The following is a 27,619-nucleotide window of genomic DNA, read 5'->3' on the forward strand; positions in this document are numbered from 1 at the left end:
AAAGGAGGAGGGCAAATTCCCCTATCATTGTAGGCAGATTCTGCAGGAAGATTCTTTGATTCCTGTCTGGTAACCTTCATGCTGGGGTGATGGCCTGGGTGCCCACAGAAAGGGCTCCGAGTGCCGCCTCTGGCACCAGTGCCATAGGTTCGCCACCACTGTGCTATAGTATCCTGAACAAGTCCTAAACAAGAGGCTGTGGGGACCTGGTCAGTTCTTTTCTATTTGATTCTTCTAATACTCTTCCTCGTAGAGAAAAGGTAGATATACAAAAAAGATGTACAAAGAAAAATTAAAAATTCATGTAAAAACACGTTGATGTAAAAAATATATATTAAAGGTGAATTTATATCCAGTTTGTTGACTGACAGGGTGCAGGGCCCTACACCTGTAGTATCTCTTACAGATCGTTTTTTGAACAGTTCAAATAAAACAGAGTCCGATTTTAAATATAGATGTCACTTTACTGTATACTTAAATTTAAACACTCACGGTTGGTTGACAAGTGCTGGTATGAATACCTCTATGTTCGTGTCTCCGCTTGTGATATACGGGAGTTACCAAACGCGGGAGTGACCAAACGCTGTGTGGGGTGTTTGTTGGCTGTTTCCCTCGTGTTTGATGTAATGGCGTCCGTGAATGCCGTCCAGGAACGCTGTCTGGGGATGTTGTCTCACACGTTCCTGTTCCACTGAGCGGCTTTTCTTTCTCGAAGTCCGGACTGGGTGACTCCAATCAAGCGGCATGCATAGTATCGCACTCACCGGTAGGTTAAATCGCATTGACCGGTGTGGTTTTAATTCTTTAGCGTTTTGTAGGTATATGTTTTTCTATTTCCCAGATGCAAAATTTCTTTATACTTGTTGTTGATGCGTGAGTGATAGTGATGATAAGTTCGGTTCTGTAATACTGACTATTGTAGCTAGACGCGTTTCGAAGTGCGATGCTTCTTCCTCAGTAGCTTTTTGTTATAACTGATTGAATCTCTTATTGAATCAACTTCCTTGGTCTCTTTTGGTGTTGAGCCTTATTGTGGTTGCACCCAAAATCGGTCTAACAGAAATCGATAAGTGCCACTAAACTAACTGTATAATTGAGATAATCGATGGAATTTTTTTTCCAAAGACATGGAAATCTCCCTTACATCTGCAGGATACAGACTTTGAGGATCTATCACAGAATCTACACTAAACTCCGTGTCAATAGGTGTTAATGAGGTTAATTATTAAGAAACTTAATAATGCGACCTATATTTCAGCAGTGTAAAGATGTATGCAATGACTCTCCTATTTCCTCCCAGGATACACACACATCACTATGGATGCTCTATGTGCAGTTACACTACACGTGACAGACGTGACCGGCTCACAGCGGCGCCGCACTCCTCACTGACTCACCAGCCTGTCACTCTCCACAGACCCCGCCCTCCTAGCGGTGCTAAGGGGGCGGGGACACTTTGACATCTGACAATCGCTTCTTCCAATAGCGGAGGGGATACGCGGTTAGTCCTTCATTGTAGACCAATCAGAGTCTTGAGGGGCGGATACTCCGCAGTGTTAAGGTGACCTGCGCCGACTTAGAGTGGTTGCCATTTGCGAGCTGCTTTGAGTTGTGAGCTGCAATCATGTCTCTGTCTACTAAGCTCACCCTGGACAAGGTAGATGTGAAAGGGAAGAGAGTGGTAATGAGGTGAGTGCTGTAGCCGACGGTGATCCCAGCTATACTGCACTGCACTGCACTGTACTGTACTGTGTGGGTGTGACCTCCCGCAGATGGAAATCGCAAGAGTACGTTCACACAGGGCCTTGCTCATAACCGCACCGTCCGTATCTCGCAGGAGTGTAATTATTCCCTGTTATTCGGTGCATTGATTACTTATTTCCTTAGTGCTTTGTTTTTGTGCAGGAGAAAAGTTAACATTTTCTCTATCAGATAATAGTATAAATTGTGAAGATGCAGAATATTTTTCTTATGAGAAATATTCGCACAGATTTTGATTTCCCCCCCCCCCCCCTTTTTTTTTTTTTTTTTTTTTTTTTTTTTTTTTTTTTTTTTTAAGATGGCATGTTGCAGTGTATTAGGGGGTGGCTTATAGATGCATATATTTGCTTTTTAAATTAGTTTAATTAAATCTGAACATTGTGGTGGGGGGATCACATTTACATAATTTGAGCTGCAAATGTCCATGATTTCCTAATGATCCGTTGATGATTAATTTCTTACTCTTGCATCATTACGATAAACTTACTACAGTTACTTTTTCCAGTAAGTTCATACTTTGTGTTCACACGCTGCAATTCTTCTACATTCATCTGCACAGATGGCCAATGAGCCTCAGAAATTTCAGCAACTGATCTGCCACATGTGAATTTATTTCTTTAATTTTTTATATGGGTGGTTATTACTATAACTTGGACATGTTGGCTTATTCTTGATGTGAGATGTCGTTCATTTGATATATTCCAGCTTTCCAACTATCTCATGTCTCCTGGTGCTTATCCTCAGATTATGATATGATGGTCCAGCAGTGAAATCCTTCGTTTTGGATGAATCTTGTATGATTGTCGCTTCAAGTACGCAAGTGTGTCTTTAGTTTGCTTTGCCAGGAGAAATATGGTGTGTGACAGTGGCAAATATGGGTGCCCACAATGCAATTTACAGGCCTGAGTAAAGGTTTACAATATTCCAGTCTCTAGCTATGATCCCTCAGGGCATTGGTTGTGAATGTAAATTTTCTAAAGCGGCTACTGAGGTGTGGAGTAGCCGGAGCTGAGGCTACACTGTGCGGCTACTCCCCACCCCAGTAGCCTTTGTTCCGGTAGCTGCGCGCCCTCTCCTGAGAAGCCGGAGTTCTGCGCAGTAGCTCTGGCTTAGGAGCAGTGACCGCGCATGCACAGAATGTTGGCTTCTCGGATGAAGGCGTTCAGCTATGAGGAGCTGCGCGCCAAAGCTGTCGGGGCAGGAGGAACAGAGGCTACTGGGATGTGGAGTAACAGCAACGTGTACTCCACCCCCCAGTAGCCGCTTTTGAAAACTTGCATATTAGGGCAATAAAGATTTAAAAAAAAAAAAGATGGCGTGGACGTGAGGATTAGCTCTAAAAAGGGCACATACACCCGTTCTACCTTTTTATAGGTAGATTTGCGGTGGTAGGTTACCTTTAAAAGCTGTGTCAGTTCAGGGAGCAAGAATTTGCTGAGTATATGGTTGTTGGCACTTTGTGTTTGGCTGTAGTTTGGGAACTCTGCCTGTAAAAGGTTCACCATCAATGACCTAGGGCCCTAGAGGGTTATGAGGGCAGTTTGGCTACCCACGGCTGCACACAGGAGAGTATAGGAGCATCCGAACTGTATTAGTTATGCTGACTGTCCGTCAGAGGGAATGTCCTTGTATTATATTTCTATATAATGCAGGGACTCCGTCCTCTGCTCTATGTGCAGCCCGTGGGATTGTGCCACCATATGACACATATACACAGGCCGCGCACGTTTGTGTGAAGTAACCTTTAGGTAGTAGTTTGGGCCATTACTGTGCTGTGCTTTTGGACGCCCTGAATCCTGGTTATTCAGTTTTCTTGCACCTGGCATCAGGTTTAGTTCATCACTAATACATTATCAAGGCTTAGGGCATCTGTTCATCTCTTTCTGCATTTAGGATTATTGTGGTTGATACAACGTGACTGGTTTACATACTGCTCCATCAAATATGGAGGAAAGAAGCATCCCAGATACTTATCATGTGATGTATCCCTCTGTGAAGGGCAGACTGAAGGTCAATGGAGATGTAAACTCTCATGGGGGAAATGCTATTATTGGATTTACTACATCAATGTAGGAAAACGATGAGAAAACTAATCTCCCATTATCAAGGCCCAATCTCCTTCTAATATGCAAGTGCTTCAATATTATTAATAAACATAATATTTATTATTGACTTTTATAAGTGGCTATTGTTATATTGTTTAATTTCATTCTTGGTGGTTTTTGGGTATTTAGACCTTTGTTTGTTCACATTATTGTGCCTTCCAGTTGCTGTACCCCATCAGACACGACTCGCCATACTTCATAAGCCTGCTGTAAAAGGCCTAGTTTTTTTTTTTTTTTCTTTTACAATTTATTTTTTTTCTTCCACATAGTAAGTATTTGTGTTCTGATAACTGAATGCTCCCATTCTTGTAGTAAGACATGCAAACATGACCCTACAAATGTATACTAAAAGGAAGGTCAAGATAATTCTGTCTGGCATCTCTGTAGCCTAAAATAGCACTGTGGAGACTGCAGGAGGGCTGACCGTGAGGCTCGGTTTAACATGTGCATTGCCATGTTTCAGTGCTACAACCAATTGCTTTAAATTGTGGCGTCACAATGAAAATATTTTCTAACATGTGTCCTTCTAAACCACCTGCTGCTTCAAAAGGAACTTGTCACACTAAAAATGAGGTACGATCTGCAGGCAGGAGGAGCTGAGCAGATTGTACTTGGTGTCCTATCTGCAGGCCCCATGTTCTAGAGAAAGCCTGCAGTAAAAAAATTTCGTGGGGTTGTATTAGGAAGAATGGGCGCATTGCTGCAGCAGATTTTAAGTGTGGAATTTAATCTAAATTCTAAATTTCTTTAATTCTAAAGCCACTGCAGAAACTTTGTGATGCAGTGGGAATTGCTGTGAAATGTCCATGGTGGTTGTTCTGCAGAAATTATGCCACATGTAATTCTACGTGATCGCAAAAGGCTTAATCCATGGGCCAGTGTGTTTTGCGTTCAGACTTGTCTGGGCAAATGGCCAAGGTAACCTTACTGCAGTAATGAATAGATATCAGCAAGCATGAAGGCGGCATGATCCAGATACTGTACATGGAGGATTGTCTAGTTCAATACTCAGAAGTGTGTGTGTGTGTGTGTGTGTTTTACATTATTAAATTTTTAGACTTTCCCTTTGCTTGCTGTACTTTTGCCAAAACTTCCAGCTTCCGCTGTAGGAGCTGAGTCACTGTGCAGCACGCCGGGGTCCTACTCTACATATAAAGAGGAATTGACTCTGTCACAAGCCCTGACACATAAAGTAAAATATTACTGGACAAGAACTTTGCTTTTCTGTGAAAAGCGAAATCTGTTTAGGTGCATGTCTGCTGGGGTGTGTCCTGGCCTCTTACAGAAGTAGGTGCATCAGATGTCACCCTAAAGTAGCCATGTAGTAGTTAAATTGTTATTATACTAGACAGATATAATACAAAGGTTGTCAAGCAGACTTGAGGTGGGACTGCAATTATTTTGCATGTACTGTAGGACTGAGAGTAAAAGCACGTGGTACTGGGCTGCCCACACATTTGCATGCAGAAACATTGCTGGGTAAGGCAGTGACTTATAAAAGCAGTATTTTTGGAACAGAAACTGATGTGAAATCTCCAGTTCACAATGTTTTCTTCTACAAATCAGAAGCAGGTTACTCTTAACTGAGCAAGGGGAGAAATTCCCTGTTTATCTGACCAAATCTGCATGAATCAACCCACGGGGAATAGCTGCATCGTTTAGGATTCTGTAACAAGAATTATGATGGCTGTAGCAGGGGTGAGACTGACCCCTGGAACTGTACAGATACCTATATAACCATCTGAAATGACACTTGCATAATGGTTTAAAGGAAATCTACTAGATCCAGGCACAGTGACTGTGGAAATCTTCTCATTTGTGATCCCTGGCCCCTTTCCTTCTAAAATAAACTTTTATAATGATGCCATTGAGCCAGAAGGGCTTCTGGGGTTCTGAAACTTTTCTGTTATGCTGAGATTATATCAGGCAGAAGGACGGGAAGACATCTAAAAAAAAAATCTGAAGCAGCAGCACAGAGGGGCTCTTGTAACACCCCCATGAGCCCTTTCAGCTTATTTGCTTAATTTGAAAAGTTTATTTTAGATGGAAGGAGACCATGGATAACAGTGCCTGGATCTGAGTAAGTGTCCCTGGGTTTGTCATGCTGGATTTTGATGGAAGGTTCCCTTTAATCTGCCTGTACAGAAAGAAGTAGCTGGGTGCATAAACACAAGCTTTTTGTTACACCAAAATGTTCATATGTACCTTATCTGCTTCTACATTGTGCTAAAAAGAATTTGTTGTCTAAAACATCCTTTTCTTTCTTTTAGAGTTGACTTCAATGTTCCAATGAAAAATAACCAGATTACAAACAACCAAAGGTAAGATGATGCTTCATTGACTTCCTATATCATCTTTCTGCACCTCCGTTGTGTGGTGTTGTAGTGTAAATGGAAACTTCATTGTGTGCAAACCTACGTTACACCAATTGTCTGTAGGAGATAAAATGAGATTCATATCTACCTTTATTTATTTATTTTTTCCATGTCGTCCCCCATGACGGCACCTGGAGGTTGCACCTTGACCTTTGGTAGGGACAGGATGTTGCGAAGGCTATAAGGCCCCTCCTCTGCTGCTGTTCCCCAGTGTATTCCTGTCCCTACCAAGGGTCAGGGTTGCGAGACCTCGTCTCTCCCCCTAGGGGGGGGGGGAGGGATAGAGCTAGAACCCCCCAGGACTGGTCGCGAGCGGGGGTCCTACCTTCCTTCCTGGCCTGGTGTCCTACAGGACGCGGTCCTGGCCCCCCTCCTCCTGCGGCCCAGAGCTAAAGCCGAGGGGGGCATAGGTCTCCGGACCACGGACGAGGTGCCTCCCGGCTTCCGGGGGCTACCTCCCACAGCTATCTCCCCTCAGCGGTGTCGCGAGACTTCCGGGTTCGGGCCACGTGACCGCTAAGGAAGCCATCTGATTGGCTTAGGGGGCGGCAGGAAGTTTAAAAATGCTTCCTGCTCAGCGTCAGCCTCTATACCACCAACGAGTTCACCGCTGAAGCTGTGGAATAGTCCTTACTATGGCGGACGACTCCGTTTCTTCCCCCATGGTCCCGGGTACTGTGAGTAAAAAAAAAAAAAAAAAAAAAAATCTCGTTGTGCATCATTCTGTGGATTTTAATGTGCTCTATCTCCTTGTCCTAGGATACCCCTTCAGGACCTAAGGACAAGGAGAAGAAAGACAGGGACCCCAAAAAAGGAAAATGTCTTACTAAATCTAAAAGATGCCTTTCTTGTAACATAAGATTGTCAGACCAATATCCAAAATCACTATGCTCTGAATGCCTAGCCAGGGCCTTACAAGAAGAAAAAGCGTCTATGTTAAACGAGCTTAAAGCGGCCATGCGGGAGGAATTCCAATCCTCCCTCATGATGTTCGCTAACCTAAATCATCCAGTTCCGGGACCAGGTCCTGAGCCAGATCCTGAACCGGAGCTGGACCAGGATCCGGAATCATATCTAGAGCCAGCTCCTAAAAAACTCAGATCTCTAGATACTGAATCCGACTACGATAGGCACTCTGCGGCTCCCACCTATTCTTGGAAGGACTCGCTTGAAGATGTTTCCTCGGTATCTGAGGACAAAGGAACCTCAAAATACCTCTTCTCTAATGATGAATTGGATAACCTCCTTAAAGCTGTACGCAATACGCTTAATGTGGAAGAGGTGGTTGAGCCTAAGTCCATTCAAGACGAACTTTTTGGAGGGTTAAAATCCAAAAGGAAAAGGGTTTTTCCCATAAATCAAACCCTAAAGGACATCATCCAGGAAGAATGGAGGAATCCCGAGGGGCGAGCGAACATCACTAAAGAGTTCAGAAACAGGTTACTCTTTGACCCCAAAGAGACAGAAACCTGGGACAGCCCCCCCAAGGTAGACATCCAGGTATCTTCCATGCTCAGCCTCAAGTCCAAATAGCCGCTACTTCGATAGCAAGGACTCTGTTTTTCTGGCTAAGGGAATTGGTAGAACACCTACAGATACGGATAGGAATCTCCTTCTGCAAACGATACCGTTGCTGCGTTCAGCGACAGGATTTCTCACCGATGCTTCAGCAGAAAACATCAGACTGTCAGCAAAAGAAGGGGCGCTATCTAACTCAGTCCGCAGGGCTATTTGGCTTCGACAGTGGGGCGGGGACGTAAAGTCCAAAACGAAGCTCTGCAACATCCCGTTCACAGGAGATTTCATGTTCGGTGCCGAACTAGATACTCTTCTGGAAAAAGCCTCTGATAAAAACAAAGGGTTTCCCGAAATTAAGAAACCTCAGAAAAACTTTTCCTTTCGGAATCCCAAGGATCCTAAGGACTCTAGAGGCAGAGGAAAACAGGGCCGCTGGTCCTTCAACAAAGGTGGAAGAGGCCGAGGATACCTATTCTCCAACATTCCACATCAATCTAAAAAACAGTGACTACCAGGTAGGGGGGCGTCTTCTTTTCTTCCTCCACAGATGGAAGACGATCACATCAAACAAGTGGATCCTGAGTATCATCAAATCAGGTTACCAGTTAGAATTCAGCTCCCCTCCACAACAAAAATTTCTTGTCTCCAACCCAACATCTCGGAGAACGACAACACAGTTATGGAAAAATCTTCAAGAACTGTTGACAATGAAGGTAATTGTTACAGTTCCCAAAGAAGAAGAAAAGAAGGGCTTCTACTCCCCCTTATTTCTTGTGAAAAAGCCAAATGGGACCCTTCGACTTATTATAAACCTCAGGCGGCTAAACAAGAACATAAAATACAAATATTTCAAAATGGAATCGGTGAGGACAGCCACCCCACTAATCCCTCCAGACGCACAAATGTGCACTATCGACCTAAAGGACGCCTACTATCACGTCCCCATACACAAAAATCATCAGAAATTCCTAAGATTCGCGGTAGAATCACCACAAGGGAAGGTCTGCCACTTTCAATTCAGAGCCTTGCCATTCGGAATTTCATCAGCCCCAAGAACTTTCACAAAGGTCATGGCGGAAGTGACGGCATTCTTGAGGAAAGAAGGAATCTCCATTATCCCATATCTGGACGACCTCCTCATAGTGGCAGACTCGACTCCGACTCTTCTCAACCACAGAGATCGGACAATCCGAACCCTGGAAAATCTGGGCTGGATTATAAATCTCCAAAAGTCTCATCTAGTCCCTCAGAGGGAGACAAAATTCTTAGGGGTGATATTAGATTCCAGGCGCCAAGCCTCTTTTCTTCCACAAGACAAGAGAGAATCCCTCATCTCTTCCATAGAGAAATTCCAAAAGAAAAAATCATGCAGTGTCCGTTCGACCATGAGACTGCTGGGTCGCTTAACAGCCTGCCTAAACTGCGTATCATGGAGCCAATTCCATACAAGAACACTACAGGCGTGGACATTAAAAATCTGGGACAAGAACGTGGAACATTTAGACTTCAAGAAGGTCATTCCCCTGGAAGTCAAAAATTCTCTAAACTGGTGGAAACACCAGCAACATCTAGAAAAGGGAATACTATGGAACCCGATTCCAGTCCTGACCATCCAAACGGACGCCAGCTCCTCTGGATGGGGAGCCGTACTACCAGACCGTTACCTTCAGGGGTCATGGTCCCCTTGGATGAGAAGACAATCTTCAAATCTAAGGGAATTATCGGCAGTGTGGGAAACACTAAAAAGGCTTCCCAGAACCCAGGTAAAAAATATCAGAATCCTGTCAGACAACGTGACTACAGTGGCCTATCTACGCCGTCAAGGGGGCACAAGATCCTCGGACCTGATGGAGGTCACCAAGAAGATCTTTTTCTGGGCGGAGAATCACCTAGAATCCCTAACAGCGGTGTTCCTAAAAGGGGCAGAGAATCAGTCGGCGGACTTCTTAAGCAGAGAAAAGATGGACCCACACGAATGGTCCCTAAACAGGGAAGTTTTCCTTTCTCTAACCCAAAAATGGGGCTTCCCGTCAATAGACCTGTTCGCCTCAAAAAAGAACACTCAAATAGAGGTATTCTTTTCCATCTCACCCAAGGACAATCCTCTAGGACTAGATGCCTTAAGTCAGTCATGGAAAACAAATCTAGCATATGCTTTCCCTCCATTCCCCCTAATCTCCAGAACCCTACAAAAAATTCAGTCGAGTCAGACGACAGCGATCCTAGTAGCACCATTCTGGCCAAAGAAACCATGGTTTCCACTCCTCTTAAAACTAGCAATCTCAGGTCCCATCTTCCTTCCCTGCAGAAGGGATCTGCTACACCAGGGCCCTCTTCTTCACCCAGACCCGAAGTTTCTGAACCTAGCGGCCTGGCTCCTGAAAGGGAACTGCTCCTAGCCAAGGGTATTTCTTATCAAGTCATACAGACCCTAACAGCAAGTAGAAAACCAATCACCAACAAAATATACTACAAAATCTGGAGAAAGTATATATCTTGGTGCGGGGACTTCCCCCCGACTCCAGACAAACCGAATATCGCTAGAATTCTCGATTTTTTTTTTTTTACAGGATGGGTTCTCTAAGGGGTTAAGACCTAATACCCTTAAGGTCCAAATATCGGCCCTAAGTGCCTGTTTCGACTTCCCCCTGGCAGAACACAGGTGGGTGAAGAAGTTCATGAAAGCAGTTCTAAGACTAAGACCTACAATCAGATCAGATATCCCTAAGTGGAACTTATCATTAGTCCTAAACTCCCTTATGAAGCCTCCGTTCGAACCACTCTCGGAATGCAGCCTGAAGGACCTATCTCTCAAAACTTCCTTCCTTGTGGCCATAACATCTGCCAGGAGAATTGGAGAACTTCAGGCACTATCCTCCAAAGAACCCTTCCTGATCATCTCGGAAGACAAAATAGTACTAAAATTAGATACGTCCTTTCTCCCAAAGGTAGTCTCAGACTTCCATAGAAGTCAGGAAATCGTCCTACCATCCTTTTGTAACAACCCAAGGAACGAGAAGGAAGCACTCTGGCATACGCTTGATGTCAGGAGAGCTGTCATAATTTATCTAGACAGAACCAAATCCTTCAGAAAGTGCAGAAACTTGTTTATTCAGTTTGGAGGAAAAAATAAGGGAGAAAAATCATCTAGTTCCACCATTGCCAGGTGGATAAAACAGACTATCTCTAAATCCTACCAGCTGCAAAACGCAAGTCTTTCAGAAAGTATAACAGCCCATTCTACTAGAGCTATGTCTACTTCCTGGGCAGAGAAACGGGGAGCATCCATCTCCCAGATCTGCAAAGCAGCTACGTGGTCAAGTACATCGACATTTCCAAAACACTACCGCCTGGATCTACCCTCTAGCCATGACTTGAGCTTTGGACGGAAAGTTCTCCAGGCTGTGGTCCCTCCCTAGTCTATTTATCTGGTAAGTCTCCAGGTGCCGTCATGGGGGACGACATGGAAAAAGTGAATTAGTCTCACCGGTAATTCTGTTTCCATGAGTCCTCCATGACGGCTATATATACCCTGCCCTGTGTTATTAATGATGTCTGGCTAATATCTTCTAGTACTCTACTGGAACCTCCGGTGGTCATTTGGAAGACACTGGGGAACAGCAGCAGAGGGGCCTTATAGCCTTCACAACATCCTGTCCCTACCAAAGGTCAAGGTGCAACCTCCAGGTGCCGTCATGGAGGACTCATGGAAACAGAATTACCGGTGAGACTAATTCACTTTTTTTGACATTTGTATTGAAGGTCATTGATAATAAATGTACCTATATTCTGTAATGGCTGTTCTGGAAATCAAATAGAAGGGAATTGATCACATGCACAGGGCCCTTGGACACTACCATTCCCTGATTGAGAGCGGTAGCACTTTAGTTGGACCCATAGTAATCACTTATTCCCTGGTCACAGGAATAGATGTAAAAATACTCAACAAATCCTACATTTATTATACAGGCGGTCCCCTACTTAAGGACACCCGACTTACAGACAACCCATAGTTAGATGGACCCCTCTGCCCACTGTGACCTCTGGTGAAGCTCTCTGGATGCTTTACTTTAGTCCCAGACTGCAATGATCAGCTGTAAGATGTCTGTAATGAAGCTTTATTGATAATTCTTGGTCCAATTACACCAAAAATTTTGAAACTCCAATTGTCACTGGGGCAAAAGAAAAAAAATTGTCTAGAACTTCCATTATAAAATATACAGTTTGGACTTGCGTACAAATTCAACTTAAGAACAAACCTCCAGACCCTATCTTGTATGTAACCCGGGGACTGCCTGTACATGCCTCAGTTTTTAAAGGGATTAGTCCTGTCAGATCACAGCTTAATCCCAAAGCATTGTGTTGGTGATGGGGAAGACTTGAACATCAAGCCTATAAATCAATGTTAAGAATTTTTCACAAGAAACTGAGTTGTTCAGACTAGGCTCTTTTTTCCAGTTTGTATAATGATTCTTCTCAGTAACAAGTGAATGAGAATCTGAATTGTGTAGGCAATTCTCAAGATAAATCTTCAATGTTCATCCAAATTTATACAGGGGAAGCGGTGTCCCTATTAACTTAATAGTTACAGAAAAGTTTTCAGACCTTCCCTAACTGACCGGCTTGGGTGCTTGGAGACCGGAGCTGTGTCAATTCATTTCCACCACAGGTTCTGCTCGGTCTTCCCCCGTTGAGACAACATTGTTCTTTCTAGCATGATTGTATTAGCTGATGTTAGACATTTTTATAGTTTTCCAGACTGCTGATGTGTATAGTTTTCTGTCTCATTGATCTCCAGGATTAAGGCCGCTCTCCCCAGTATCCAGCACTGCTTGGACAATGGTGCTAAATCAGTCGTTCTAATGAGCCACCTTGGCAGGCCAGATGGCGTTCCCATGCCTGATAAGTACTCCCTGGCACCAGTTGCTGAGGAACTGAAGACACTTTTGAAGAGGTAATGTGGTGGTCATTTTTTATCTGCAATAAAATAGTTTTTGGCTACTTTCTCAGTACAAAGATTTTATCGCCAGTATTCATACTTTAGAGACTTTAGATGTGAATTCTATAATAGAGCATCTAGCAACCGATGTCCATTTTGTTTTTTATTAGTATCCGCCGAGATTCACATATTATTGAGGGTGCGTTCACACTTGGCAGTAATGCATGCATTTGCAAATGCACCAGAACAGCAGAGGAGATGGATTTGCCTGATTTACATAGCAGTTAACATTGCATTTAAAAAGTGCATGTGTTAACACGTGCATTAACATTGCGTTAACAGCTATGTACTCGGGCAAGTCTCCTTCTCTTCTGCTCTGATTTAATTGAAACCGCTTGTGTTACTGCCACGGGTGAACATACCCTTAAAAGTATCCTGCCACTTAACACTTCACCACTTAAACATGTATAAGCTGCTGGGGTTAAGTGGCCCCTGGTGCATGCATACACATGTTTTTCACATTCTTGAATTTTCTCTAGTGTTTACCACATGCAGATGAGTTCATGTGAACTCTTTAAAAGCGGACTCCCCGAATCATCCTGGAGGATCTGGAGTTTTATAGCCTTAGTGCTCATTGTGCCAATGCGCAATGCTCCTTGTGAAAAAAAAAACATGGTGGGGTTATTGCACAGCTCCCTTATAGGGGTTTTTCCAAAAGTGCTAGGGCGGTTTGCTTGCACTTGTACTTGGGGCACATTCTGATGGCTGTGTGCTCGCCTGGATGAGTACAGGACCGGAGAAGGGGGAGTGAGCGCTCTTCACCCCTTCTCCCTACATAGGCAGACGAGCATCGACCGTGTTTAATAAAGGTGATGGAATTATGATGGGAGATTTATCAAGGTTTGCATATCAGTTTTCTGCTCTACAAACCCTGATATCGCAATTCTGCATGTTGGCAATTTTACTGCTTGTGCCACCTCCACGCCATGTGGGTGTATAGGGGGCAGCACCAAGCGTTGGAGTGGCCCGGTGCTGGGCATTCCTGCCTGTGCACGATCAGACGGGGGTCACTTCTACGGCAGGTGGTGGGCTGTCTGGTGTGGAATTGTATGACAGTGCTGACCTGACAAATCCAGTGTGGCAGGAACATCATACACTGGTGCACAAAATGCCTGTAAATGAACGTTGACATGAAAAGTAAATGTTGACAGGACTCAGAGGAGACTTCTAGTGTCCTGTGGACCCTAGACATAGACAGTGCTTGACCGATCTCCTTATCTGTGTGTTCAACAAAGCCTGCGGATCTGTGTAGACAGGGCAAACTGGACTTTTACTTACAGTAGATGCTCGATATTACCTAGATCTGTAAATCTCAGTTCATCACATGTTCTTTGTACAGAGATGTTGTGTTCCTAAAGGACTGTGTGGGAGCAGATGTAGAGTCTAAATGTGCAGATCCAGCTACTGGGACCATCATTCTTCTGGAGAACTTGAGATTCCATGTTGAGGAAGAGGGAAAGGGCAAAGATGCATCTGGAAATAAGGTAAGAGGCAGCACAAGAAACCCACAGACTCCTTTCTTCCATCACTTACCAATGTTCTGCCTTCCAAAACCTCTAAATGTTTAAAAACCAGTTTGTCCTGCATGTTCTTTCAGAATAGCCATAGGCACCAGTCTCTTCTCTGGGGTCCAAGTTAGTTCTCTGGGTTCCAACCTGATCCTACCTCTTGGACTATGGCCTTATGACATTTTGCTGAAGGTCACTTAAAGCATTTCAGGCACTTTCTATTTTTGGCATGGCCGACCTGGGTTAGCATAGCACACTGTCCTTGAGTATTTCCCCTACTGTACAGCTGGATGAATGCTGACCTAAACTGTGACCTTTTACTGCCTGAAACAGGAGAACCAGAATTTGAACTTTAGAGAGTTCACTTGTGCATGATTTGTAGAGACCTAGCAGGCTTTTTAAAACTACCAGATCTGAGTATTAAAAGGAACAGCTTAATCTTTAAATTGTAGAAAGTAATGATTTGATGCTTGCACACAATTGTTATATTAAACCATGGTGTTCCATCCCCTTTCTTGCAGACAAAGGCAGACCCTGCCCAAGTGGAGGCTTTCAGGGCATCGCTGTCTAAGCTTGGAGATGTGTACGTCAACGATGCTTTTGGGACCGCACACAGAGCTCACAGGTAAAGCCGCACCTTCCAGGTAGATTATGAGTGATATTTGCTTCTTGAACTGTTAAATGAAGAAGTAAATTGGTTGCTTCCTCTGTTTCTTCTGCAGTCTCCCAAGTGCCTCCACACTAGCTGCACAGCCTGTAGGGAGTAGATAGTTGCTTCCAAACAGCTAAGAGCCATATGTGCCAGAACCTCCATGATCTTGATGCTCTTTTGTTTGTTATGAATTAATCTAATCTGCATTTCACACTGCAAACCTGTAGAAGCTCTTCTATAACCTGCCCAAAGAGCAATATAATAGTGGAGGTTTATCTTGTAGCATTGTTGACAGTACCAATGCAGCCTGGTGTAGTTGCTTGCAGACTAGATCATTTTTATTGGTAAGCTTGCTTATTAAAGGTTTTCCCACCAAGCAAGTTAGGGCCTATCCACAGATCACAAGAACGAGGAGTCCAATAGAGTCCCAGGTACCTCCTTCAATCCCCTTGTCGCTACCTGAGATGAGTGGAGCAGACGGCAACGGGTGACCGTTCTTCTCCATTTATGTCTATGGAGCTGACTGAGATGGCGGAGCACTGCACAAACCCTTTTAACTATGTTCTTCCACTGGCCTTTTCATGAATGATTTACATTACGTAATCGTGTCATGACTAGGGATTGATATTTTACTCCGGCAGGTTTGTAAATTGTCTCCTTGCAATGTGACTTGTGCAAAAGTAATTTTGGCCATTTGCCATTATACAGAAAGGCTTTGATCCTACCAGGCAATAACAATTCTGTATAATTTGTGCACCGCAGTTTAAAAGCTCCTTCAAGGGGTTGTAAGTTTGATTGTTTTTCCCACATGCATCCTTCTGCTCCTTGGGGGCATCTGGATTTGCTGAGCACAGCCTTGGCCATCTCCAACACTCTCCTAGACAGTATATATCCTCCTATAGTATTGAATGGAAGAATGTATGCTGCCTATGCATTCAATTAGTGAAAACAGGAGCCCTGGGTTGCTGGGTCATCGGACTGTTAATGTGGATATAGGTTACCGATCCAACTTGGTACAACCCCTTTAAAGGGCTTGTCCAGGCTGGGCAAAATTAGATAACCTAAATCTTAGAAGTGGGGTGGCTGTAAAAACAAAGTTGTACTTACCACTTCCATTGTCCGCCCATCAGTGTGATGTTGCTGTTTGTTTAGAGGCAGAACACGCCTACCTGTCCAGTGCCACGCGCCTGGCAAAGCACTGAATCTAGTGCTGTAGTATGCAACCGAAAGTAGTCGGACAGGAGAGTGCCTGCCTCTGTAGACAAACGGGGACTTGGCAATGTTGGACAACAGGAGAGGCGGAGGAGGTAAGCATATGTCTATTTTACAAGTTTCTTAATACTAGTAAAATTGCATTTAATTTTATAAGCCACAAACCTTTGACCATCTTCTGGGTAGTTTATAGAACCTACATCAATCTGTCATTGTGTTTCTATATAGACAGAAAAGCTATAACAACGAGTTACACACTTATTTCTTTCAGGAGCTACAGACAGCCAGGGACCAATCCAAAAAAAGTCCAAACATTAAAAAAAAAATTACTGACCGGAGTTCCTCAATCTTTTCTTTGAACACAGTTCAGCAAGTGTTTTTTTTTATTTATTTATTTTTTTTTTTCTCCTTCATTGGCAAAGATCGCTCTCATATGTTCACACAATTTGAAAGCTCCTCCGATTTAGAATAAGCCACTTTTCAGACAATAAATTTGCACACAGCGTAATACGTTCTTGGTCATGGTTTATTCAATATAAAACATACTCGCAAACATGAAGTTTAAAACTGCGCATATAAAAGTAACAATTGGGACGCCAGTCTCTCGTGTCTGCCCTCTGTCTCTATCAAGAACGTACTACGTGATCTATGTGCAAATTTCTTCCGGCGTTCTGCTATAATCATTAGTAAGAACAGAGGAAGATGGAACATGGCGGTGGTTGTCTGAATAGGGGCTTATTTTAATCAGAGGATCTTTCAAATTGTGTGAACGGATCAGAGCAATCTTTGCCATTTAAGGAGAAAAAACTTACTGAACTGTTTAAAGAAAAAAAGATCAATTGGCTCCAGTCAGAGTAATTATTTAATCTATAGTATTTCAACAGAACTGCAATTCATGGACTCTTGACCATGGTTGGAGGCGACAAAGGATTGGGACAAAGGTAGTGCGGCTATAGATCAAATCGCTCAATGTTGTCCTAAACCAATTTCTTTTATTAAGTTGTCCAGCAAAGAGCAAACTCCCTGCAGCAATGTGTGCACCCAGACCTGCTCTTATGTTTTTACCTGTCTTCTAGCTCCATGGTAGGCGTCAATCTTCCCCAGAGAGCTGCCGGATTCTTAATGAAGAAAGAGCTTGATTATTTTGCTAAGGCTTTGGAGAACCCCGAGAGACCATTCCTTGCTATCCTTGGAGGGTAAGCAATAATTTGGTTATGTCACCTATTATATTTTGGGGTTCTTGCTTTGCCACTATATAATACTATCATTGAAGCCAATCTTCAATTGGATGTACCGCGGATGAAGTTGCAATGTCCCTTAATTTGTGTAGTTGGTGTTGTGTCCTTGTTTTTTAGCAATCCTGTGTCCAATAACTTTGTACTGTGTCTTTTAGCTAAGTCCTTTACTTCCAGAAGTCTTACCAGGCTTCGTACTGTGGTCTTTAACTGCAAGGGAGCAATTTCATGTGAAGTTTTCATTGATGTTCTGCTGCTGTATAACCACTTGTATGTTAATAGGAGACACTGTAGACTTCGACCTCTTGCCACAGTTCTCTGCTCCATTTTCTAGATTTGCAGAAATTGCTGTATAAGCACTGAGATGTCTGCAAATAAAATAACCAGGATCTGTCTGTTTAGCATTTGTGTGAGGGCTTGTATTGCTTGGTGCACTTAAATTTTGTTATTATTGAACGTTCTTCAGTTTATAATCCGTGGGGGGTTGGAGATCTGACCCTAAAAATGAAGGGCATGAAACTCTACATCTGTCCTCCATTCTTTTTCTCCCCCTATAGGGCATCCCAATAGATCTTATTGGGTATTTATTTCTTAAAATGTATTTAATTGGCATTAATGTAATCAAATTAAACAAGTCAGTGTTACTAAAAATGGAGATGAAGGGGTCCATGTGTACTTTGAGATATATCCAATAGGACCTGTTTACACTTCTTCACCCTCCACCCCACTAATGCAAGTATGTAGATAAATGTTATCTACTATGTATGGATTTTATATTGGGCAGATATCTGCGGATTCATGCATCATTTTAAAAATATCCTGCCCAAAGCTACAAACTAACCTTTCTACACAAAGTTAGTTTTCAGAGAATCAAAGCTGGACACATACTGTAGAAGACGGTGAATCCCCTGGTTATGTAGGATTAGGATGCAATACATTAGTATTAGATGCAGACAAAATAAGAAATTACTGAGTAATACAATGGTCTGATGAAGCAACATGGGTGTGGCCCCTGCTCACAAGAGCTTACAATCTAAGACTGCTACAATGTCAAAATTACCAATGACTATTACACTGGCTGTGAGTATTACTCTGCATATCTATTCAGCTGAATGATTTATCTGTAGATATACATGATGCTCATGAATGGCAATTTATAATCCCACAGCAATCTGTAAGCTGAGTGAAGTGTATGTTGGGTTGGATAATCTTTATTGCTGAGGTCAGATACAGGACAACAGAAGTGGACATGTAAATCCCCAGGTAACAGACAGCTGCCTTATTTCTGATCTATAAACTGTTCTTTTCATTCCAGGGCCAAGGTAAAGGACAAGATCCAGCTCATCAATAACATGTTGGATCAAGTCAATGAAATGATTATTGGTGGAGGGATGGCATTCACCTTCTTGAAAGTATTGAACAATATGGAGGTAAGTGTTTATGGGGAGCTTGATTGCCTAATATTGGCCTTTAATATAGTGTGTGTGTGTGTGTGTGTGTGTTCTGCACTTGTAGTTAAGCTTTTTGCAACAGTGGTTTGGAAGTCTGCATGTTGTGGGCGCGCTGTATTCTGCAGGGTGTGTGTGGGCGTGCTGTATTCACTTGCATCCAGTGGTTTAGATGAATCCAAAAATATTGATGGCCATACACGTAAGTTTCTGGTTGATGAAAGTGATTGCTTTGGTGACTACAAAGTGTGAACAAGGGATCAAAAGTCCTCTTAATATAATGCAGTACAAGTGAATACTCGCCCTGTGCTCATTTCACTTCTTTGGGATGTCCTGTATCTCCTATGGGGATTTTTCAGTCCCCCTTTGTCTCAATTGCTGTTGACAGGGTGAAGTGCTTTTGAAGCTGCAGGTTTTATTAACTAAGCAAGATGGTAATCCAAAATAAAACCACTTTAATACACAAAGATATAAAAATGACTAATGGTCATAGGTAAATTACTATAGTTACTGAAAATCCCTAAATGCTGCCCAAGATCAGTTGTACTCTGTCAGCATCTAGCTTGGTCAGCCAACATACATATAGCACAGGGTTAAATAAAGATCATGTAATGTCAACAAAATGCAAACTTGTCAGGTGTTCTTTAAAAAAAACTCTAACACGCTTTGTCCTTAATGAATGGGTTAGTCGGGCCCCAGCTCTGAGGGTGCATTCACAAGTTTAGTTTTTCAGATGCAGTCTTCGAGCATGGTAAAAGAGAAGCAACTTCTCTCAATGAGAAGTCCTCGCCCATTATGATCCACATTGTTTTTTGGCTTCAAAAATGTAATCTTAAAAACTGCATGTGTGAACACACCATCATAATACACGAATGGTAATCTGTAAGAAACTTAACCATGGATGATGTATGCAGCTGGAGAGTCTATTGGGGCTCAGCTGCAGTTTGGTCTTAAATTTACCACCCATGAGGAAGACTATTGCAAATAGGTTTTTTTTTGCAAAAGAATTATTTCCTCCCCCAATTTGTGAGACTTGTAAAATGCCTTCTGCATTTGGAGTGTCACTGTCTGATAGGACACCAGTCAGGGTACCGCCCCCAACTTGCTTACATGGCGAATCATATGATGTGAGCAGTGGGACTGATTTTCCAGCATTAGTCAGCGATGGCACCCAGTATTTATCATGCTGGGTGCCCTATTAAAGCAGTCGCTGCTGTAAGTTTAGCCCTTCGCTTGGCTAGGGTTTTCTGGTGGGAGCCATTTACTTCTGTCCCCTGATGAACCTGCTAGATGCAGGGGCATTGCCTTGGGAATAAGGGGCACAAATAGTGTCTAGTTTTCAGAAATGGAGAAAATAATTTCACTATGACCCAATATTATTCTTCTCATTCGTTATTCCATCTTTAACCACCGATGAACAGCACTTATCCTTAGTTTCTCCTTCTGAAAGTATGTCACCATTCAGACTAGCATCATCGCACTCTCATCATCCTCATTTAATTATATTGTAGCTGGAAGAAAATATGCAGGCACATGGTGTGGTACGTTCCAACAAAGTTAAACATTTATTTAAGTTCATCATACTCACATGAGTCGATTAAAAATGCGCATATCACCAAGTCAAATAGCAAGACGCTAGCTTTCCTTTCCGCCTGACCCAGGGTTTCGCTGGCAAGGCTTCTTCTAGGGCGTTGCAACGTCCCGTTACTTGATTTGTGATATGCACATTTTTAATTCACTGTTGAGTATGATCTTAAATAAATTTTAACTTTGTTGGAAAGTACCACACAAATATTTTCTTCCAGCTACAATATTATTAAAGGAGGATAGTGAAAGTGCGATGGTGCTAGTCTGAATGGTGACATACTTTCAGCAGGAGAGGATTGAGGATTAGTGCAGTTCATCAGTGGTTAAAGATGGAATAACGAATGAAAAGAATAATATTGGGAGCTCCGGTAATTTTCTCTATTTCTGTGGACTTTTTCTGAGACTGTGTGTGGACCGGTCTTATACCGTGAGTAGCTCCTTAAGGGGCAAACTGTGCACCACGGATAACTGGGTATCTGGTTTTATCTAGACTTAAGGTCAGATGCTTGTTATTGTGTCCCACACTCCAGAAAAATTCTCGTAGGTTTTTTAGATTGTGAGCCCAATTGTGGACAGGCACCGATTTGGCAAGATCTGTGTAGTGATGCGAGGAATTATTCTTAGATGTGGACTGTCCTTGTTAGGGCCTACATATGAGTAAGTGGTAGCATTTTGTGGGCTGGCTCTGGCTCTGCATGCCTGCTGTGGATGAACACAAAACTTCCTTGGCACTCCTTATGTTGGGCCCCAATTCCCCCTGGTCACTGGATAGCTGATATTGGGTCATATACTCACTTATTTCTCTTTGTTCTCATGATGGGTTTTCAGCAATGCATGTTGGAGTTATTTAATGAGTAATTTACCTATGACACTAGTCATTTTTATCTTTGTTTATTAAGTCTTTTAACTTTGGATTTTCCTTGGGGTATTTTTGTTTAGGATGGTGGGTGCTGGTCTTTAAATTGTAGTATTGTTTTGCCTATTTATTACTCCTGAGACTATGCTTTGGCTGCAGGATTTACCCATCTGGTTTCTGATGGGCTTCGTGCCTTGATTAAAAAAAAAAATGCTTACATGCTCTGCATTTAATACCATTCTTATCCATCCACCCTGGTTTTGGCAAGCCACCTGATTCTCTTTGAAAGTTTCCTGAATGACAAAGAAAATTGCTATGAAAACATAGGATTTTAACATGCCCATGTCTGTCAGTGGCACACTCCCCTCTGCCCATTTAATATGTGTGTGCTGAGATAAGCCGTATGTATGAAATGATCTCTGAAGGATGCAGTAGAGTTTCCATGTATGGTCATTATAATCTAGTGAAAGGGAGATATAGGAATCTACAGACCTCTTGGGGTTCTGTCACCCAGTGCATCTTTTGGTTCATTTTTAAATGGAATGAAAGTGTGCATTTTGGCTCATTTTGATCTGTTTCCCAGCTGCCTACACTTCTAGAAATGAACATAAACCAATTCAAACCAGCCAAACGCATGGTAAACGTACAAAAATGCATGCGTTTTTAAACTGACTGAAAATGCATGCATCCAAGAACGCACTGTGTGATAGCAATCTTATGCGATTTTGTGAATGATCCCCATATATTTTCATTTATTCACATTTTTTTTCCCCTTCTATGTAATCAGATTGGCACATCCTTGTATGATGAAGAGGGTGCAAAAATAGTGAAGGACTTAATGGCTAAAGCTGAGAAGAATGGAGTCAGGATCACCCTGCCCGTGGACTTTACCACCGCTGACAAGTTTGATGAGAATGCAAATACTGGACAGGCCAGTGTCTCCACAGGCATCCCCGCAGGATGGATGGTAAGTCGAAGCAAGGGTGCCATCAGTTCTGTGGTGGCAATTATAGGAATTTAAGGGTTATTGTGGGAATATGAACTTCTGATACAATGAATGAGTATAACAAAACTCAATGTCATTGGTCACAAAATGGAGCTTAGTTTGATTTTGATTTACAAAATTTATGGCCTCTAAAGCAGGCAGAGTTATCACCAAGATGGCCTCCACTGGAAACTACAAGTCCCATGATCCTAAAGTTCTCGGTGACTCCTCCCTCATATGCGCTGCTCCCAGACTTTCTTGCTCTGTTACCATCGTAATTATATGTAACTGCCCTCCCTGTCGGTTGGTTGCAGTGAATCCAGTATGGCCAGTGTTGTGGTGCACTGGCCATACTGGATGCACTGCAACCAACCTACTACAGCCAAACTTGGTGGTGGTCGCATGACCTGCCCAGGCAGATGCAGGACATGTGACCAGCGGCCATCTTCTGTCCTGTCTGCTCCGCAGGGGGAAATCAACACTGATTAAAGGGCCAGTAGCATTTTAATTCTCCATTAGTCTGTCAACAGCATTTTCTGCTAAGGATAGCAATATTTTAAATAACAAGTAATTACATATTGGCTTATATTTTGAGTACCCTTTTGTATATGGATCATGCAGATTCCTGGAATACCCAGTTACGGAATTGGCTGAGTGAGCTACACAGTTTCTGTAACTCCTTGGTGCAGTAAGAACTGCATGGTAAAGATTTGCTTTTGGTGTAGCTTCTGATTGAGTTTTTTTCTGATCCAGTTATTTTTGGGGCAATCTCTTAAAATGAATGTTGGAATAATTGACAGTTCTCTTGGTTTACAGGGTCTTGACTGTGGACCAGAAAGTATGAAGCTGTTTGTGGAAGCCGTGGGAAGAGCCAAGCAGATTGTATGGAATGGTCCAGTCGGTGTATTCGAGTGGGACAAGTTTGCTAAAGGAACTAAAGCCGTTATGGACAAAGTTGTGGAAGTCACAGGAAAGGGCTGCATAACCATTATTGGTGAGTCATACTGCAGTGTGATTACAGGTCATTGACTGGATGGGTGCAAAGGAATGGCTTTTTTTTTTTTTTTTCCCCCTCTTGTTGTGCTGCGAAATGTAGTCGAGACTATCCTTTGCATTACCATAATGATGCTGCTCTATTTGCATTAAAAAAAAAATTTAATTGGCATTTGAGTTTTTTGGGGTCAGTATTCTGGACGGAGCCACAGCTCTACATAATGTTCTAGTTTCTGCATCTGGAATTGCAGCTTGGTCCCATTTATATGAAATGATATAAGGCCGCATTACATTTCAATTGTGTTTTGAAGCACAATTTAAATGCAGTGGAGAGGTGCTAGGCCCTATTGCATAGGTTTCCATTGATCGGCATGTCATTGGAAAGGAGTACCACGTGTTTTGTGTTTTAAAGCATGCCAAACAGGAAGTGCTTGTTACAGATGCGATTTAGCCAAGCTTTTCTTCGTTGTGTTTTAGTCGCATTTCAAAATGCAATTGCAATCCAACGTGTAAACGCAGTTTAAAAGTTGCGGTGCTTCAGCCTTATGTCTTTGTATTACTACTTTCTAACAGGTGGTGGAGACACTGCAACCTGTTGTGCAAAATGGGACACTGAAGACAAAGTCAGCCATGTGAGCACTGGAGGAGGCGCCAGCCTGGAGCTGCTTGAAGGTAAAGTGCTTAAGACATATACCACCATTATGAAATACTGTGCAAATGAGCCTGAGGGGCTCCACTAACGCCTACGGAGCCCCTCAGGTTAATTTTGCATATGCTTATTATGTACTAAAACTCCATTATATTAGAGGGTGGTCCACTCTAAAGAACTGTACTATTTAATATAATTAAGTTTTTTTTAGTATAGTATATACATTCACACTTCTGTTTCCTATAATGAAGTCTAAGCAGTGTCCTCTCCTCTTTTGAATCCCTCTAGGTAAAGTCCTTCCTGGTGTGGATGCACTGAGTAGTGTGTAACCATTGAACAGTAAGAAACTGAGAAACCCATCTTGAACGAGAACGATTGGGGTCATGTCCTGAGGATGAAAGTAGAAGTCACAAGCACTTTTCCCTGAAATCCTACAGTTCTTACCTGGACACTTATCAAGCCATTTACTTGACAACCTTTGTGCATTGCATAGTCTGTCGTAGTGAAAGGGTCATTGTTCCATGGTTTTTCACCATTGCCCAACTCTTGGCTTGTCTGGACAGATTATGTTGCAGTATGTACTAGGCCCCTTTTGTGCGGTGTATATTGTTTTGCTCCTAGATGTATATATTGCCCTGTAGATGTCTGTTTTGAGGATATGTGCTATTCATCAATTTTCAAGTATGTTCACGGTTTACATGACAAATTTTATGGGCACCCCAGTACAATTTGCTCAAAATAAAGAGTATACACCTTTAATCTTGGCTGTTTCATATTTTTAATGAGTATATAATATTCAGATATAATGGAAAAAGGGTTATTTTAGGATCTGCATGTGAACACTGCATGTGCTTGGGAATAATGAAGTTACCAGTGTCTGGATGTGAATTTCCTCTGGCATAACTGTTCCAAGCAGCTGATTGACAGGTACACTAGGTGCTGATCTGATACTGAACACATAAACCTAAGGCCGGCGGCACATGGCGTTTTAAACAAGTTTTTGGGCTGTTTTTAAGCAGTCCGTTAAACGCATGGGTTTTTGAAACTGCATCTGTTTTTTGTTGTCTGTTTTTTCCAATTGTCATGTGTAATTAAAAAAAAAAAGATTTTGTACCAATTTTTGCCAATCCTAGCCATGGCTAGTTGCTAGGGGCGTCACTTTGCCAGATTGGCAGCAATACGTCTGGGTTAGGTGGCCGAACTAGAAACGTCGGATCCGCTAACTTGTAATCCTGGAAGTAATTCTTTAAGCACATGCAGTGGGGCTGTCATTTTGGGAGTGCAGCCTCTTAATCCAGAAGAGGTTTATATTAAAAAAAAAAAACCTTGCATGATGTGGTTAGATGGGGGCGGGGAAACTGGTGCAACATGGGCATATGCTCTGGGCATGCAAAGTATCATAGAAGAACTAAGTTGGCCCTCTGTGCCACATTCACACGTTGCAATGCATTTTTTGGAGCGTTTCAAAGGCTTCAGCCATGATTACATGCTGAGGTTACACGCGCTTTAAGAAATACAATGGAAAACTCAATGTAACCTCGGCATGTGATTACGGTTGTAGCTTTTGATATGCGTAAACAAACTTGCCAAAAAAAGCAGTGTGTGTGTGAATGCGGCCTCACTGAGCATGGGGAATGTTCCTTGCACGGTATATTACCATAGGCATAATTCTATAGAAGTGTATTTTAGAAGGAAGGAGGACATGGATAACAAATGGAAGATTACCACAGTCAGTGCCTGGATCTACAAGTGAGGTTTATCATTAAAGGGAACCTACCACCATGAATATACCTATAAAGGTAGAACGGGTGGTAGGTGCATGTATTGGACGTGAGGATAGGCCTCTTAGAGCTAATCCTCACGTCCCCGCTATCTTATTCTTCTTTTTTTAAATCTTTATTACCCAAATATGTAAAATTTCTAGAGCCTACTGGGGCGTGGAGTAGCCATGCATGAGGCTACACGTTGCGGCTACTCCACGCCCCAGTAGCCTTTCCTACTCCTACCCTGACTACATCAGCGCGCAGCTCCTCGCAGCTGCGTGCCCCCGTCCAAGAAGCCAGCATTCTGTGCATGCGCAGTACTATGGTTTCTCGGACGAGGGTGTGCAGCTAACAGGAGCTGCGCACTGAAGATGTCAGGGTAGGAGAAGGAAAGGCTACTGGGGCATGGAGTAGCCGCGACGTGTAGCCTCATGTCGAGTTACTCTATGCCCCAGTAGACGCTTTAGAAAGGCAATACAGATTTTAAAAAGTTCGCGGGGACGCGAGGATTAGCTCTAAAGGGGCTATCCTCACGTCCCTTACATCCACCTACCACCCGATCTACCTTTAAAGGTAAAGTTCCGTTAACCCCTTAACGCTTAGAGCTACGGTGCAGAGGTACAGGGAATGTATGAAGAGGGCTCACGGGCTGAGTCCTCTTCATACAAAGGTGGGGGTTGTTGCATATTGCAGCAAACCCCCAACGCTAATAACCGCAGTGATAAAGCTGTGAAGACTTGCTCTTTTCTTGACATATGGTGTCCTCTTGTGTTTGAGTGAATGAGGACACGGCCTTCTCGAAGTTTATATGAAACTCATGCAATGTCCGCGCTTGCTGCCGTTCTACTTGAATCTGCACATGGCTCTTGATTTAAAGAGGACGTGTTTGGGGTGACTTGGCACATTAAACTACCCACAGGTCCTTATGGATCAGTGGTTTAATGTCCCAAATCTCCCTCTAGTCCCTTTGTGCATGCTATCAAAAGATGGGTTTGATCTCTGGTACTACCTGCACTTACACTGTAATTCAATGAAGCTGCAGCAGTAAACTGTCTTCATTGCGCAGATTCAGTGCGCTGGCACGGTTGTGCTGTGGAATTAGGTATTTTAATAGCTGGCACAGAGGAACTAGCTACTGAAGCAATTGCAATCGGGATGAGGACATCATATGTCTCAGGCTGGCGACACACGTGGCCTTTTGAATCCGTTTTTGGGCCATTTATAAGCAGTCTGTTAAATGCATCCTTTCTTTTTTTTTTTTGTTTGTTTTTTTTGTATTTCCCCAATGATAATTATGGTAATTGGGGGTGGGGGGCAGACAAAAACTGATGCGTTTTCAAAAACTATTAGGGCTTGGTGCGTTAAAGTAACGGCAGCTCGTTCCCGATCGCAGGCTTTCTATAGATGGGTGCGGCTTGCTCTGGGTTTGCAAAGGCAAACGCAGCCATAAATGTCCCGTGTGACAGCGCCCTAGGGGTGATGCCACACGTGGCATTTCTGGTCCATTTTTAAGCATGTGGTTTAAAAACGCAAGCGTTTTAAAAATTCAAGCCACACGTTCAGTTTTACAAATGCAGTTTTTGACCCCTTTTTTGGGCTGTTTTTAAGCAGTCCATTAAACGCATGCATTTTTGAAAACGCATCAGTTTTTGACCGGTTTTACCAATCTTAATTAAAACTGGTCAAGAACGCATGCGTTTTTAAACGGACTGCTTAAAAACGGTCCCAAAACAGGTTAAAAACTCCACACCGCTACCAGTTCATTCATAACGCGACTCTAGCGCACAGGGGGCGGCCTCGGCCCGATCGCATGTGCAAGATAAATCGGGCAAGCCCCAAACCTTAGGCTGGTGGCACAAGTGGCGTTTTGAACCAGTTTTTGGGCCATTTTTAAGCAGTCTGTTAAACCCATGCATTTAAAAATAGTATTTATTATCTAATGCAACATAAAAAATAATACCGTATATACTCGT

The 27,619-nt window shown here is 42.9% G+C and overlaps 1 protein-coding gene across 1 annotated transcript; it reads left to right on the top strand.

Annotated features, from left to right (window-relative positions):
* Positions 1-1,535: 1,535 nt before the first annotated feature.
* Positions 1,536-24,642, top strand: LOC140077682 (phosphoglycerate kinase 1). Its single transcript, XM_072125029.1, has 11 exons — positions 1,536-1,689; positions 6,137-6,187; positions 12,558-12,713; positions 14,098-14,242; positions 14,788-14,891; positions 17,207-17,326; positions 18,681-18,795; positions 22,044-22,223; positions 23,058-23,235; positions 23,808-23,906; positions 24,172-24,642. Exons 1-11 carry the CDS (start codon positions 1,625-1,627, stop codon positions 24,210-24,212), a joined length of 1,254 nt encoding a protein of 417 aa, XP_071981130.1. The 5' UTR covers positions 1,536-1,624; the 3' UTR covers positions 24,213-24,642.
* Positions 24,643-27,619: the final 2,977 nt, after the last annotated feature.

This window comes from Engystomops pustulosus, chromosome 9 (assembly GCF_040894005.1).
Source record: "Engystomops pustulosus chromosome 9, aEngPut4.maternal, whole genome shotgun sequence".
Classification (NCBI taxonomy): domain Eukaryota; kingdom Metazoa; phylum Chordata; class Amphibia; order Anura; family Leptodactylidae; genus Engystomops; species Engystomops pustulosus.